The sequence below is a fragment of the Talpa occidentalis genome, unplaced genomic scaffold, assembly GCF_014898055.3.
Source record: "Talpa occidentalis isolate TD23 unplaced genomic scaffold, MPIMG_talOcc4v2.1 talOcc4.11, whole genome shotgun sequence".
Lineage (NCBI taxonomy): Eukaryota > Metazoa > Chordata > Mammalia > Eulipotyphla > Talpidae > Talpa > Talpa occidentalis.
The window spans coordinates 17,298,172-17,312,217 of NW_023601104.1; the positions used below are offsets into that span (position 1 = coordinate 17,298,172).

At 37.9% G+C, this 14,046-nt stretch overlaps 1 protein-coding gene across 1 annotated transcript in view; it reads right to left on the reverse strand.

Moving 5' to 3' along the window:
- Nucleotides 1-11,379, reverse strand: part of SECISBP2L (SECIS binding protein 2 like) — a 44,379-nt gene extending 33,000 nt beyond the window's left edge. Inside the window, exons 1-3 of the mRNA XM_037502443.1 lie at nt 11,177-11,379; nt 2,658-2,836; nt 449-773 (exon numbers count right to left, since the gene is read on the reverse strand). Of these exons, the coding sequence (XP_037358340.1) occupies nt 449-773; nt 2,658-2,836; nt 11,177-11,200 (528 nt within the window). The 5' untranslated portion in view covers nt 11,201-11,379. The remainder of the gene's footprint in view (nt 1-448; nt 774-2,657; nt 2,837-11,176) is intronic.
- Nucleotides 11,380-14,046: the final 2,667 nt, after the last annotated feature.

Sequence of the window (14,046 nt, forward strand, 5' to 3'; positions counted from 1 at the left end):
TAAAAAATTCATAGAACAGAAACAATGTGGCTGAAAGGATCTAATGAATCACAAGTGTTCTTTTCTTCTGTAGATTCTGAAGACTGAAATATCTTGAAGTGTATTAGTCATTCAACTCTGCTAGCATAGGGTCCAAACTAACCACTTATTAATACTGATGTCACTATGCAATTTTTATCACTAAATTGAATTAATTTGGAAATACTTGTGCATTATGTTTATGTAAAACTCTCTGAAGGAACCTGAAGATTACTGTAAATCATACCAATTAAGAACAGGGAGCAATAGAAAGATGAAAAATTATTTTGTAAACACTATATCCTTGACTACTTTAATACTGAAGGAAATTTAGCATTGAAGACTAAATTAACACAAGTGGCAAATTACTTACACTATTAGTAACAACATAAGTATCAAGTTTAAGAGTCAATCAGGATCAGTCACTTACTTTTGGTACCACTGGTCCTCTGTGGCTGTTTCTGCTTCGATGACTGGACAATGGGAAGACCTGTCCAAGCTGATTTGGACGCTCACTGCATTCTGTGGTTATAGTATTTACAGTATTTGCTGCCTGAAAGGTGTTGGAGTAAGGTGTAGGAAAAGGGTGATAGAAACCCATAACTTGGGCACAAGGTGCTGGCATCAGCTGATAATATGTGTACTCTGCAGAAACAGGCGGTTGAGCAGATATAATAGGGTAGGCAAGGTATGGTCCAGCAGGGTTTGGATTGGGCTGTTGCCATCGTATATCATTGTTATACAATGGAAACTGTCTGCAAAACCAAATCAAAAGAGAATAAATCTATTAACAAGTCTAAAAGTAATACTAAAGCAAAATTCATAACTCATTTTTTAAAAAGAGTGGTTTCAATATAATTCTGGAAAAAGAGATAAAATTATCATCTAATAAGTTACTTGGCGGTAGTTAGCTTATTATGTACATGTAATAACAATTTAAATGACAGTACAAAGGATTAAACCTGCATTCCAAAGTTTTAAAAGTACACACTATTCTTATTTGTCACTCTACCCTCAACCCCCTCAAGATATTTTTACCTAAAAGTTAATCACCTAGCCACTGGTGCATCTGCCAACAAAGGCAGTCTAAAGTTCTCATCCAATGCCAACAACTGTGACAGTCTTCTGCAAAAAGTGGTGTAAGGTGATCATGGTGTAAGGTGATCATTACAATGGGTGATTTGATTCCTCTATCTCTCATTCTTCAGCTCAGTCCCGAGCCGCCTACTCCTCTCTCATACTCCCCTAACCACTTGGCAAGTCCAACTCTTTTCTTGGCTCCCCTCCTTGGCAACGTAAGTAAGCTCCAGGTCCAAGGGAAAGAAGAGAAGAAAGAGGTAAGCCTGCCCGCTGCCATTTTATCCGTAGCATTAGAGCTTCTAGCACAGTTCCTAAAAAGCATCAGCAAGATCCTTCCTGTCTCAGCAATCCTTTACAGAAGGTTGCTGCTGGTGAATGATGGGTCTCAGGGAGCTGGAGCAAGGAGCTTTTCCAGACTACAACCATGAAAAAGCAAAACAGAAAAACACTCACTGCCATAATTCTAAAAATATTTTTAAATAATCTGCAAGCCACTCATGAAATCTCAAAGATCATTTGTAAAGTAAGAAAACAAATCTATTATACATTTGGCCATTTTGTCAAATACAAAAATATTAAATTGTGTTTACAAATTACTTCAAACAGCTCAAAACAGGTAAAAGAATTTTAATATAAATGCTAACTTTAACTGAGAAAGATACCTTAGCGTTCATTGTTCATTCAAATCCCCCAAACTATTCTTAGATTATCAACTTAGTTGTTTAGTGGTCTCATATCTCATACATTCAGGATATCTCAAAGAATGTGCCCTAATATATGCACATTAATATGCCACATGGGTTACAGTTTCATGAAGATATTGATTGCCTTAGCCCTCAGAGGTGTCTGGACAGAGGCAAGAGGAACCAGTCACCCCATTCATTTATCCCAGGGTGATAGAAGTACAATTTTCTATGGGTGATGTAACTTGAAAGAGGCTGAAAGTACTTCCATACCAGTAACAATGAGCTACACCAATGAAGGGCTAATCATTCAGACAGTCTAAGCACGATTAGAAAGACAACTGTGACTATCATAAGTTACACCCTAATTACTAAGTCACACATCTGAATTGTAACATTTTGCTAAATCCCCATGACTGCATCATAGAAGCCAAATTCAGAGTCTAGGGATATATGCCAACTAACTATAAAAGTCTCCGAGTTAAAGAATATCCCTTGGTATTTGCTTCTTTGTGTGTACTGTCTTGGCAATTATGATTATGTGACTAATTTCAAAAAAGGATCTCTGTTCACTTCTTTCTGAATAATTCATTCCTCCTTTTGAGTTAATTTATTTCAAGTGAATTTCCATGACTTAGTCTAGGTGATGTAAACAAAGAACTCCATTTCCTCTTAAAAATGAATAAGAAAATAATCCATGCTAACAATTTGAAATTTCTTTACATTAGGTTTATTTACTCCTCTTAAAAACAGACAAATGGTTAATTTCTAAAAGTTACAAAAGAAAAAATTAAGAAGTACGCTTCCCTTTATATTTCTTTTCCCCCTTCTAACTTCACCCCCCTCCCTTCCAAAAGAAAATATTAGATGAATCACCTATTGGACTGGTTCTCCTGCACAAATGGGTAACAAGTAATCAGGTAACTGGGAATTGGAGTTGGTTCTACACCGGAAACATTTCCATTATCATTTGGGAGTGCCATAGGGATCATAAATGTATCAGGATTCTTCTTCTGGGGAATAAATGGCTCTACCTCAGCTGACAGCTTGACATTCTTTAAAGAGAAATTGAAACATATTATTAACAAATGACCAAAAACCTAAAATAATACAAATTCATAATTTAACAACAGAAGAAATCAGTCTTTACAAACTGTAATTAGGTCTTAGTATTCACAAAACATTCAAAGAAACAGCAATGTCAATTTAAAATAATCGAATGTTATTTACTTAAATAAAACCATCAAATAAGGAAAAACTTATCAAAAGTTACTACATTTCAATGAAATCATTTCTTATATAACCAAAGCTGTTAAAACAATCAAGAGTACAAGGAAGTCATACCTCAGAGTCCAAAAATAAAACTGGTAGTAAGAAATCTAGCTCTTCAAACAAAACAATGTGTTTTTAACAAATTTTGCTTAAGGGGAAATATTCATGAAACTTCTCTGAAGAATAATTATATTTGTTTGACTAGTCTAAAAATAGTCTACTTCTGTCCATTTCAGGAAATTAGATTACTGTCATTATATTAAAAGGAAGGAAAATGTCTAAGCTGAATTAAAAAAATACTTAACATAAAGAGAAAAAAAACTTCTGGTTCACAGGGAAACTGGGGAAAAAATGAGTACTTCAGTTTTCCAGTAGACAAGTTGAGCAAACTAAAGTCATTATAATAAGTATTTCTTTTTGTTTATTTGTATTTTTTCTTATAATAAATCTACGGATTTAAAAAACATATTTAAACTGTAGTATAAGTATGGCCAGATCTTGTCCCAAGACTGCCCACCTGTATCTATGCAGGCACCTGCTTTCCTTTTTATCCTAATAATCCTAGCCTTAAAAACAAAAACAAAACAACCAAAAAACCTGAAGTAAAAATGCACAAGTGGGTGATAAAACTATAAAGAAAAATAAACAACATCTATAAAAGTCAGGATAGATTACTGTTAGGAAATAAGGAGATGTTATTGGGATATAACTGGAAGAGTTCGATATCCTAACGGGTGATATTTACAAAATATGCACCTGACAATAATTCACTTAGTTGTCCATTGGCTTTATATAGTTCTGTGTTTGGTATACTTGTATTTTTTAAATCTAATTATAAAAACCCTTCCTTTGGGCACATTCTGCAAAACAATGTTAAAAAAACCACATAAGTATAACAATCTAAAAATATACTGAATACTTCTTAATGAAACCAGCAAGTCAAACACAATCCGATATTTCAAATCAATTTCTTCAAAGCAATAGTCCTCACCAAAACTTTTATCCAACAAATCCACTAGGGTAGCATTTATTAGAAGCTCCTACCAAAAATCATACTACTCAGAATAAATTTCAGCATTTTTCCCCACAAAAATAATCAGTAAAAAGTCCAAGAAATTCTAAAAGAAAGACAATGTGCTCAATATATAGCCTTTATTCAGAAAACTGTTCTGTAGAAAGACTCTACTGTAAATATTAGAAATGCTTTTTAAAAGGGGGAGGAGAAGAAATCTGAACAATGGAGCAGTATTAGTTCACTATCCTTGTTCCTTGGCTAAATTAGCTCTAAAGTCTACTTCTGTACTATTAACCAAATCTGAAGTAGATACAGTAACAGCATTTATGAACACCTTTGAATTGAAGTTGGTTTCTTAAATTTTAATATAGGAGCCAAAACTCTCCCAAATTCTCACAGTATAAAACAATAATTTTCACTGAAAGTCACTAGAAGTCAAAATTTATTTATATCCAGTAAAAAAAAAAAAAATCCATTTAATGTTTCCCCAATTAGAAATAAAGGTTGATTTTCAACAATAATGCAAAGGCAAGGGAAACTTGCTTTAAATAGTTCATACATATGCATAAGAAAAGGGAAAATTTAAATCACATTTAACTACACTAAAAATACAATTTGTAAGATTTCTTTTAAAAAACCAAACAGGGCTTCCCCGGTGGCGCAGCGGTTGAGCGCTGGGTTGCGAAGCTGCCCGCGGCCTCTGCGGCGCCGGGTTCGATCCCCGGCTGCTCCCCGGCCACCGGAGGAGGGTCCCACATGGCGCGCAGACCTCTCCTGCCGCCCACTGCTCCCCTCAGCAGTGTACTTCGGTCCTTCTGCCTGCTCTGCTCCCAGCTCTGGCTCTGGTGAATTCTCTCACCCTCCCGCGCTTCTGACTGTACCCAGTGCTTGTATAAACAAACAAACAAATAAATAAATAAATAAAACATGCCTCTATTAAAAAAAAAAAAATAAAATAAAAAAATAAAAAACCAAACAGTATTTTTGAACATGAGAACTCTGGACAGTTTTATAAATATGAGCTAAGAGATATTAGTATTTTCTAAAAGCAAGGAATACAGTCATATCAGCTTCTCAGTCTAATATAAAAAAGAACAATACCAACATAATCATAAAATAATTTTAAAATAACACTTGTCTTAACTACCCCCACCCCCTCAAAAATAACACACCAACTCATAAATTACTTGGGTAACAACAAATTCAAACTCTGCTCAAGTCAAAAGCTACAAAAAAGTTTTTCATACCTAGTTTCATGTGTACTGTGTAAGTTTTATGAACTTGGGCAAGCTGCTATTCAAAAGGTATCACGCATAATTTAAAAACCAATGTGTGCACATACACACTGTATATACCTTTAAATATTAGAGTTTGTATTGTTTTCTACTCTAAGTGCAATTCTAGATATCAAAGTTCACGAATAAAACACACTGAAATGATCCTTTGTTTTTAGTAAAAAAAGAGAAGCTGCTATAGTCAACAGCTGCACAAACAGAAGATGTCACTAGTAGGAACAGACTGGCAAAGCTTCCCCTATACTTACAACTCTGTATGATTTCAAGTTATTTATTGTGACTCTGGGTGCTTCAGTATCACACACCAAAGGAAAGCATCTGTTAGTCTTAGGTCTGAAAATACTAACATCCCAAACTATTGTTAAAAATCCACATAATAAAATCCATATAGACAATATGTTAAGCAACAGATTTTGACAATATTTCAATAACATTAGTATAGAAATTTAAAAAATTGACTGGCATAATGGACAACAAAATGTTGTGAAAAAATTAGATTGTTATGCCATCTGCTACTATTCCTCAGTTACTTTATCCAATGATATTCCTCAAATTTTTGTGCTTAGTCCCTCTGATTTTGCCAAGGTCTACTTTTTTAGGGATCAGAAATGTTAACCTCTTAAAACTATATATGGAATAAGTCTAAACAACACAGAACAAAACCTAATTATTCCTGTACAACTATTTGCTTTAAAAAAAAAAAGATCTACATGGTAAAATTGTCTTATCTTTCAGAAACTATTTCAGAATTACCAAATTAGTGAAAAAAATCATAATTGTCTTCTTTCAGAAATTATTTCAGAATTTCCAATTTAGTGGGAAAAAATCTTAATTCCAGATCAAAAAGATACTATAACTTTAAATTTTAGCATTTATTAAATAAATGTCAATAATAAAACTTCTCTGATATGACCAATCTAGAATAGCCAAGAATTTATCAGATCATTAAAGTATAAAAACCCTGTTTAAAAAAGCTCATATGAAGGCCTCCCTGGTGGAGCACAGCACTGTGAACTATCCTCAGGGAGCTACCCACATGGCACAGCAGACCTCTCCTGTCTCGCCTGCTGCTCCCCTCAGCAGTGTATTTCAGTCAGTCTGCCTGTTCTGCTCCCAGCTCTGTCTCTGGTGAATCCTCTCACCACCACCACCACCACCCCTCCCCCACCGCACCTCTGGCCTGAACCCCAGTTCTTGTATGCATAAATAAATAAATCTTACCAAAAAAAGTTGGTAAGAAAATTTATTCAGATCATTGAAAGCCTGTATGATTCAGTAAGAAGGCACTGAGCACATGTTCTGGAAAAGGCAGTGTACTAGACTGGTTTAGGAAAAATGGCGAACATTACTGTGAAGCACACATCAACAGAAAATGCCACTAAACTGCAAGATAGAACTTCCAAAAGAACTTCCAGATTAAGCAATAGAAAAATGACACCCACTTAAAATCAAAACTGAAGTAGAATATAATAAGTCACTCTCCCACACTGAAATTTCAGTATATACCACACACCTACAGAAAAAAATATGACCATGGAAACCCTCCATATATTTCTCATGTTAAAGTTAAAAAAAAAAAACAGTTTATGTCAAACTTTAAGATATTGTACATTTCATAGTCAAAAACAAAATGTCTTCTGAAAAAATAAATGATTAATATTTAAGAGAGAACTTCTGGCTGCATTGTTTTCAGTTTGGAATGGCTTATACTTGAAAGTACATTATTTACCAAGACAAACTGCTGTGGTAGAGACACACACACAGACAGACACACACTTTGCAAGATGTCAGGAAATATTAAGGAATGCGTCTAAGTACCAGCTAAGACTGCACTTGCTCTGCTGAATGCAGTAATCCTTTTTCTTAAAACAAACTGAATGTAATGGTGTTAAAAATCCCATGGTACTTTCATAAAAACCAACTTTCCAAATTTAATACTAGTTCTCGGGTTATCTAACTTATCAATGTTTTGTCTTTTATTAATTAATTTTTCAATTGTGTTAACATTAGTATTCTATCAGGTATCACCACCATCACCTTTTGGAGGTTCTACCATCAAATCACCCCCAGTCCAACACTATATACTCCATTGTGCTTCCTTCCCTCTTGGTTCTTACCCCATGTATATCCCCTCCCCTCAATTTTTAAAAAATATTTATTTCCTCTTTTATTTGATAGCATTTTCCTCCTAATTTCTTGCCTCTGATGCTTGATTTTTATTGTTCTTTTTAACTGTTTAATAATAAAAATATCCATGACTATGTATTTGCCTCAGAGTATAGCTTCAGCTATATCCCATAATATTTCGTATGCAGAATTTTAAAATTTTTCCAGTAACCTATAATTTTACTTAATTTCCTTTTTGATGAAAAGGCTTAACGGAAAATGCTTTTTGTAAATTTCCAAATGATATTTTCACTGAAAAGTATTATTTTTTCTTTTCTTTTTTAATCTGATAAAACATTTCTTTATATCCATGTGTAAATCCCAACTAAGTAATATCGTTGAATAAAAAACATTTTATAGTAACATATATAATGTAGTTTTAATATTGTTATTTGAAGATTATTAATGATTTGATTTTTGCATACAAGAACTGGGGTGTAGGCCAGAGACGCAGAGGGTGAGAGGATTCACCAGAGACACAGTGGGGAGCAGAAAAGGCAGGCAGACTGAAATAAAGTGCTGAGGAGAGCAGCAGGTGAGACAGGAGAGGTCTGCTGCACCATTCATGGGTTAGCTCCCTGGCGGGGGATTGGAACTCAGTCCTTAGCGGTGACAAAACTCGTGGACCACCAGAGAGGTCCCCTATTTCAAGAATATTAACTATTTAAAGGAAGAAATGATAAGTCAGATGATTTTGTATCTTTGCACTTTGCATGAAGTCATATGTTTTTGTGACATTTTTTTCCCCCTAAGAACTGAAGACACTGGCAATGAATAATTTTACAATTACAAAATTGTAAGTTTTACAAGAACTTACCTCTGTTGATGCACTAAAAATTAAACCAATGCTTAAATCATTTATGCTAATACAAAAGAGACTGTAAAACATCAAGTATTCTATCACTTCTAAGGCCACTATTTATTAAAAACAATCTGAAAACACTGTCCTAAATGTTCTAAAAATAGAAAAACTATGCCTTTATAAACAAAAAGAACTCCGAAATTTATTCCTCTCTTCCCTTCACACCAGCTTTTTTTAAGGACCACAAAAAATGTATTATATCAGGAAATACCTCTTCTTAAAACTTTAACTCTGGCAGTTAAAATCAAGCTATTTGCTTTAATTTAGCACAACCTTGCTAAAAGAGAATATGCCTGAAGTTCTCTTCTGTTTATAACAATCTTTCAAGCAGTCATTTAAGATTGTCAATCTCAGTACAGTATTTCCAGTAACTTACTTTTATAATCTTGATCAACATATACACAATTTATGTTTTTACACAAAGACTTGCTTTTTTTTTTTTTTTAAAGAAAACAGCAACATGAGTGCCTTCAGGCAAAATATGCTTAGATTTTCTTTTTAAGTTGTACTTGTGCAATACTCCAGGAATTTCAAGTGGAAATGCACAAACTTCTATGAAATGCTAACCACTACAGTATCATAAGTTTGTTGTTTTTTTTAAGTTCTAGGCACTCCCAGAAACTCTGAATATACACTAACACTGGCTTAAATGAAAAGAAAAATATGAGGAAAAAACTGAAATCCAGCACATATCACATATTTTTACGTGTCTTTTACCTACCTAAGCTCTCCTCATTAGTAAAAAGATAAAAGCTACTCCAACTAACCAAGAAAAGTCATAATATAGTTATGATATAGTGGAACACTCAAAACTCCACAGTCGAGATATCTCAGTTCTAGCCCAGTAACACAAACCATTAAGTTAATGGTTTTCAGCCTCTTTTCCAATGATAGACCCCTTTGAGATATGATGAAAGTAACAAGTAACAGAAAATGCTAATATAAAATGAAGCACACTCCTTGCAGGTCATAGATGGATCCTTGAATTAAAGTGCTACCACACGGACTTAGGCAAAGTAGCATAACTTTTCTGGTTGTTAGATTCCTATGACAACGTAGGGGAAGAGGAGGTGGTTCCAATTATTCTCTAATTTAAGGTTAGGCTGGGAAGAGGCCAAAAGTTACTGAAGGAAAAATTCTTCAATAAAAAAACCTACTCTCATGATTTTTTCTAATCCTTCCATTTCTACAAGGTTATAGTCGTGGATCTTGGAGGATGAAAGAGGAAAAGACTTTACATTTAAATAACTTGGTCATAGCACTCATAGCAGTCAAGATAATCACACACAAATAGCTATGCTAAAGGTTACCATCTAAGTAGTTAATTACATTTCCTCTAGGATGAAAGGAAACTTAAATATACATACGGTATCATTACTGGTTCCTGTTGGCCATCATGGTGAAGGACCAAAATCTTTAACCCTTTCATTAATCACACACACACACACACACACACACACACACAAAAGTCATCCAAGAAAATTTCCTATTCATTTGCCAGGCTTTGGAATATGTGAAAGATAATTTTAAAAAAAAAAAGTTTCTAAATTAAGTTGTATATAGAATATTCCCAATTACAGGGAAGTCTGTATATATTTACCAAAAGCTTCCAAATAATTTTTCTGGTAAATCCATGTATGTTTTCATAAACTCATTTGTGTTGTCATAGTCACATAAAGTTTTAAATTTTAAGATTTAAAAAAAAAAAAAAAAAACCACAACTAGCAACAAGCTTTGCCTGCTTTCAAAATCAAAACTCTGACTAACCACACATACAGGAATTTGGGAAATCTTGCCTGACTTATTCAGGTGCTAAACATCCATCTGCAAAGTAATTAGGCAAATCACTAGTCTGTCCTTTTATCTATTTGCCTAGTTCTACACTAGGCAAGGCCTGCAACTGAAAAAGGAAATGGATAGTGAACAAACCTCGAATTTATTTAAATAAGTCGCTTCTTAGACGTCTCAAGAATGGAAAATACTGAGACTTTCAGGGAAAACAACTATGATTTCATATTGCTTTTTAACTGTCATCATCCCTGTATAACCAAAAACTGGATGCAATTAAAAACGACATAGAAGACGAATAGGACTATTTTAAGAATATGAAAATGATCTCGGAAATGAATTCATGCTTCAGGGGCTACAACCGAACAACACTAGGTCAATTCGAAAAAAGACACAATTTTTCTTGCAAAAGATTGCACAGAAGACCAAGTGGAAACCGTAATAGTTTGCATTTTAACGGGGACATCTCCCGAAAACCATTTCAAAAACAATCCTCTCAATGGAAGGAACGTCGATCGCAAAGGCCCGTGACACCCCCAAACACCCGGCACCCCCAAACCCTCCATCTGAGTTAGCACACATTCCCTGACGGTCTTTCGGGCTGAGACGCTTCAAAAGCTTTTCCACCTTGAAAACACATTCCAGAACCAAAGGGGGGGCTCTAGGGGGGGGCAGGAAATTCGCTGAAAGTTACAAACCCTCGGGAAAGCACCGACAACTTGGAGTCGGGCTCCCCTTCCCCCGAGCCGGGGAGGAAGGGCAGGGCGAGTCCCCATCCCGGGGTAGGGTGGGGTGGGGGGTACCCGGGACTGGAAAAGCCCCCGAACCCGAGGAGCATCTGGAACAATGCAGTAGAACGGGGTGCCGCGGGCTCCCGGCGAGGGGGGTCGGGCCCGCGGCACCCCAGGACTCCCGCGGCCGGGCCTAGCCTCGAGACCGGGGCCCGTCCGGGCACAGCGGCCGCCCCAGCCCCCGGCCCGCCCGGCCCGGCGCGTACCTGGTCCGCGGGGGCTCGGTCCATGGCGCCGGCAGCCGCGACGGCCCGCGTTAGTCGGAGAGGAGAGCGCCTCGGGCCGCTTTCTCCATCGCCCCCGGCTCGGCGGAGACCGGCTCCGGACCGCAGCCCCTGTCTGCCCGGCCCGACGCGGCTACGCCACTGGCCGAGGAGGCGGCTCCAGCTCCGGGAGGCGGAGGGGGCGGTGGCAGGCTCGGGGAGGGATCATCTGGGACGGAAGCCGAGCGGGGCCGAAATGGCGCGAGGCGGACTCGGAAATGGCGGCTCGCGGCGGGGCCGGCGGGGGAGGGGCCGGCCGGGGAGTGGGGGCGCGGGCCGGTGGGCGGGGTGACAGCGGCGCCCGTGGCGGTGGAGACCTGGACTGACCAGCCTGGAGGCTGCACCCCTAAACACACTGCGCTTTGTTTTTAAAGCGCTAGCTCTCCATGCATACAAGAACTGGGGTACAGGCCAGAGATGCGGGGGGGGGGTAGTGGGGGAGATGTGAGGGGGAGAAGATTCACCAGAGACACGGTGGGGAACAGAACAGGCAGATGGACTGAAATACACTGCTGGGGGGAGCAGCGGGTGAGCCAGGAGAGGTCTGCCGTGCCATGAGGGTAGCTCTCTGGACAGCGGGGGGATTGAACTCGTGCTGCTGACTGACATATTCATACTGCGGTGCTTACACCCTTGTGCCAACAGGGAGTCCCCACACTGCGCTGTACCCCGCCCCCCACAATGTTAAACTGGAGGCGGGCCATGCAGGGCCTAAGAACACCGAATTCCAGTGTCCAGGGGCCTCAGAAACAGCTTGGTTATCCCAAACCATCTCTTAGTGATGTTGGGAGAAACTTCAGCTGCCTGCTATGCATATGATCTTTCCTTATGTTACCCAATTAATGGGAGGCATGGGTGCAAAGCAAAATACCACATTAGGACAACCAGAGAGAAACCAAGTCAGGAGTCGCCACAAATATTGACGAGGTAATTCATCCTCTAGGTTCATGCCCACCCACTTCCAGGCTCACTGCCAGACTGATTTCACCTTTAAAGAACCTCTAATTTTATCCAGAGTCTGTGTCACACTGCCCAAGAGATAATTATATGCTCTGGTATGTTGATTTTTCCATTGTACTCATTGATTGTTCCTTTTATCTCCAGTTCATTAGCTACTTGAGGAAAGAGATTGTCGCAAAACTGGACTTTGGATAAGTAAGCATGGCAGATTCCCTCTGAACATCTCAGACAGACACACCCACCAACACTCACACAATCTGCAGGAGTTCTTGCTTGCTTGTCAGGTCCAAGGTGAGGAGGAAAAAAGCTATATAAGCTAAATTATACTTAAGGAAAGAAGATTAGAGAGGACTGCTGTTTGGGGAACTGGGGTGGAGATTCACGGAGGGGAGAGGGAGAGAATTTTTTTTCCCCTTTTATATTTTTACATTGCTGTTCATTTGTGTACAGTATTTGATTTCTCCCCTCAGGTGTAGTCCACAGAAATCTCCCACCACCACATCACCTGTAACTATCACCATGGTCCCTTGTGCTCTTTGCACCCCTGTTTTGATCCCTTTTCCTCCCCCTCTTCTGCTTTAAGCCTCAGATCTGTAGTTGCCTATAGTTTTGGCTTTTTTTTTTTTTTACCCTTTGTTCAGTTTCCCTATATTGCTCCTATAAGTGATATCATCTGATATCCTTTTCCTTCTGACTTATTTCGCTGAGCACAATCCCTTTCAGCTTCATCCATGTTGCTGTGAATGCCATGAGTATCCTTTTTATTGCTGAGTAAATTCCATTGTGAGAATTTTAAGAAGTTTTCATTGTCATCCTTTAAGAGACATCAGTCAAGACTTGAATTGCCTTTCCTGGTTAGTCTAGGTTGTTAGAAGCCCCTAACTATACTTAATTGATATGTCTTTTGACCTGTTGAAAGGAGCTATTTTGTATATGAGAGTCAGCTACTAGCTTAAAAATGAGTAAGGGAGCTCATTGGTGGCCTAGTGGTTAACACTCAGCATGACAGCGGTGGCCTGAGTTCAATCCCTGGCTAGAGAGAGGATACACATAGCAAAGCAGACCTCTCCTGTCTCACCCACTGCTCCCCTCAGCAGTGTATTTCAGCAGATCTGCCTGTTCTGCTCCCCACTCTGTCTCTGGTGAATCCTCTCACCCACTGCATCTCTGGCCTATACCCCAGTTCTTCTATGCAAAAACAAATAAATAAAATCTTAAAAAAAAAGAAGAGAAATGAGAAAGAGAAAGGTAACCAAGTGTATAATACTAGGTAATTGATTAGTTAAACTTGAATAAACTTTAAAAAAAGGGCTTTAATCAAAACAGTAGAGACAACCGTTCATAAAGAGAAACTTTTACTTTTAAAGAGAAATTTGTATTTGTATACAGAGATCTCTCATTTATTTAGTTTTATTAGCTCTTTGCCTATTCAAAATTTTATAAAAATATATGTATGCATGAATATATATGTGTGTATACAGGTTTGTGGTTAAATTGCACATGTGCAATTCAATTGTGTTTAAATCGTCTATGTATGCAGGACTGTTTCATACTGGAGCAGTTCATGTAATGTCATGCCCTTGCTGTCTATCAATGAATGCTGAATGAATTTAGGTTTGCTCAGAGAAAGTAAGCTATTTATAAGATGTAGTTATGTAAACTAGCAGATGATCATCCTCCTTCACAAATGAAAGTTAAAAAGAACTCCCAGTTTTCAGACTGTCTCTCCACTGGTGGGCTATAGCCATATAATACCCCCATGAGTAAAAAGATAATAATAACGCAATAAAATGCACTTTGTTAAAATCCTACAGTATGCTGGTTTTCTTTCTCCTAAGGAATGACCTGAGGAA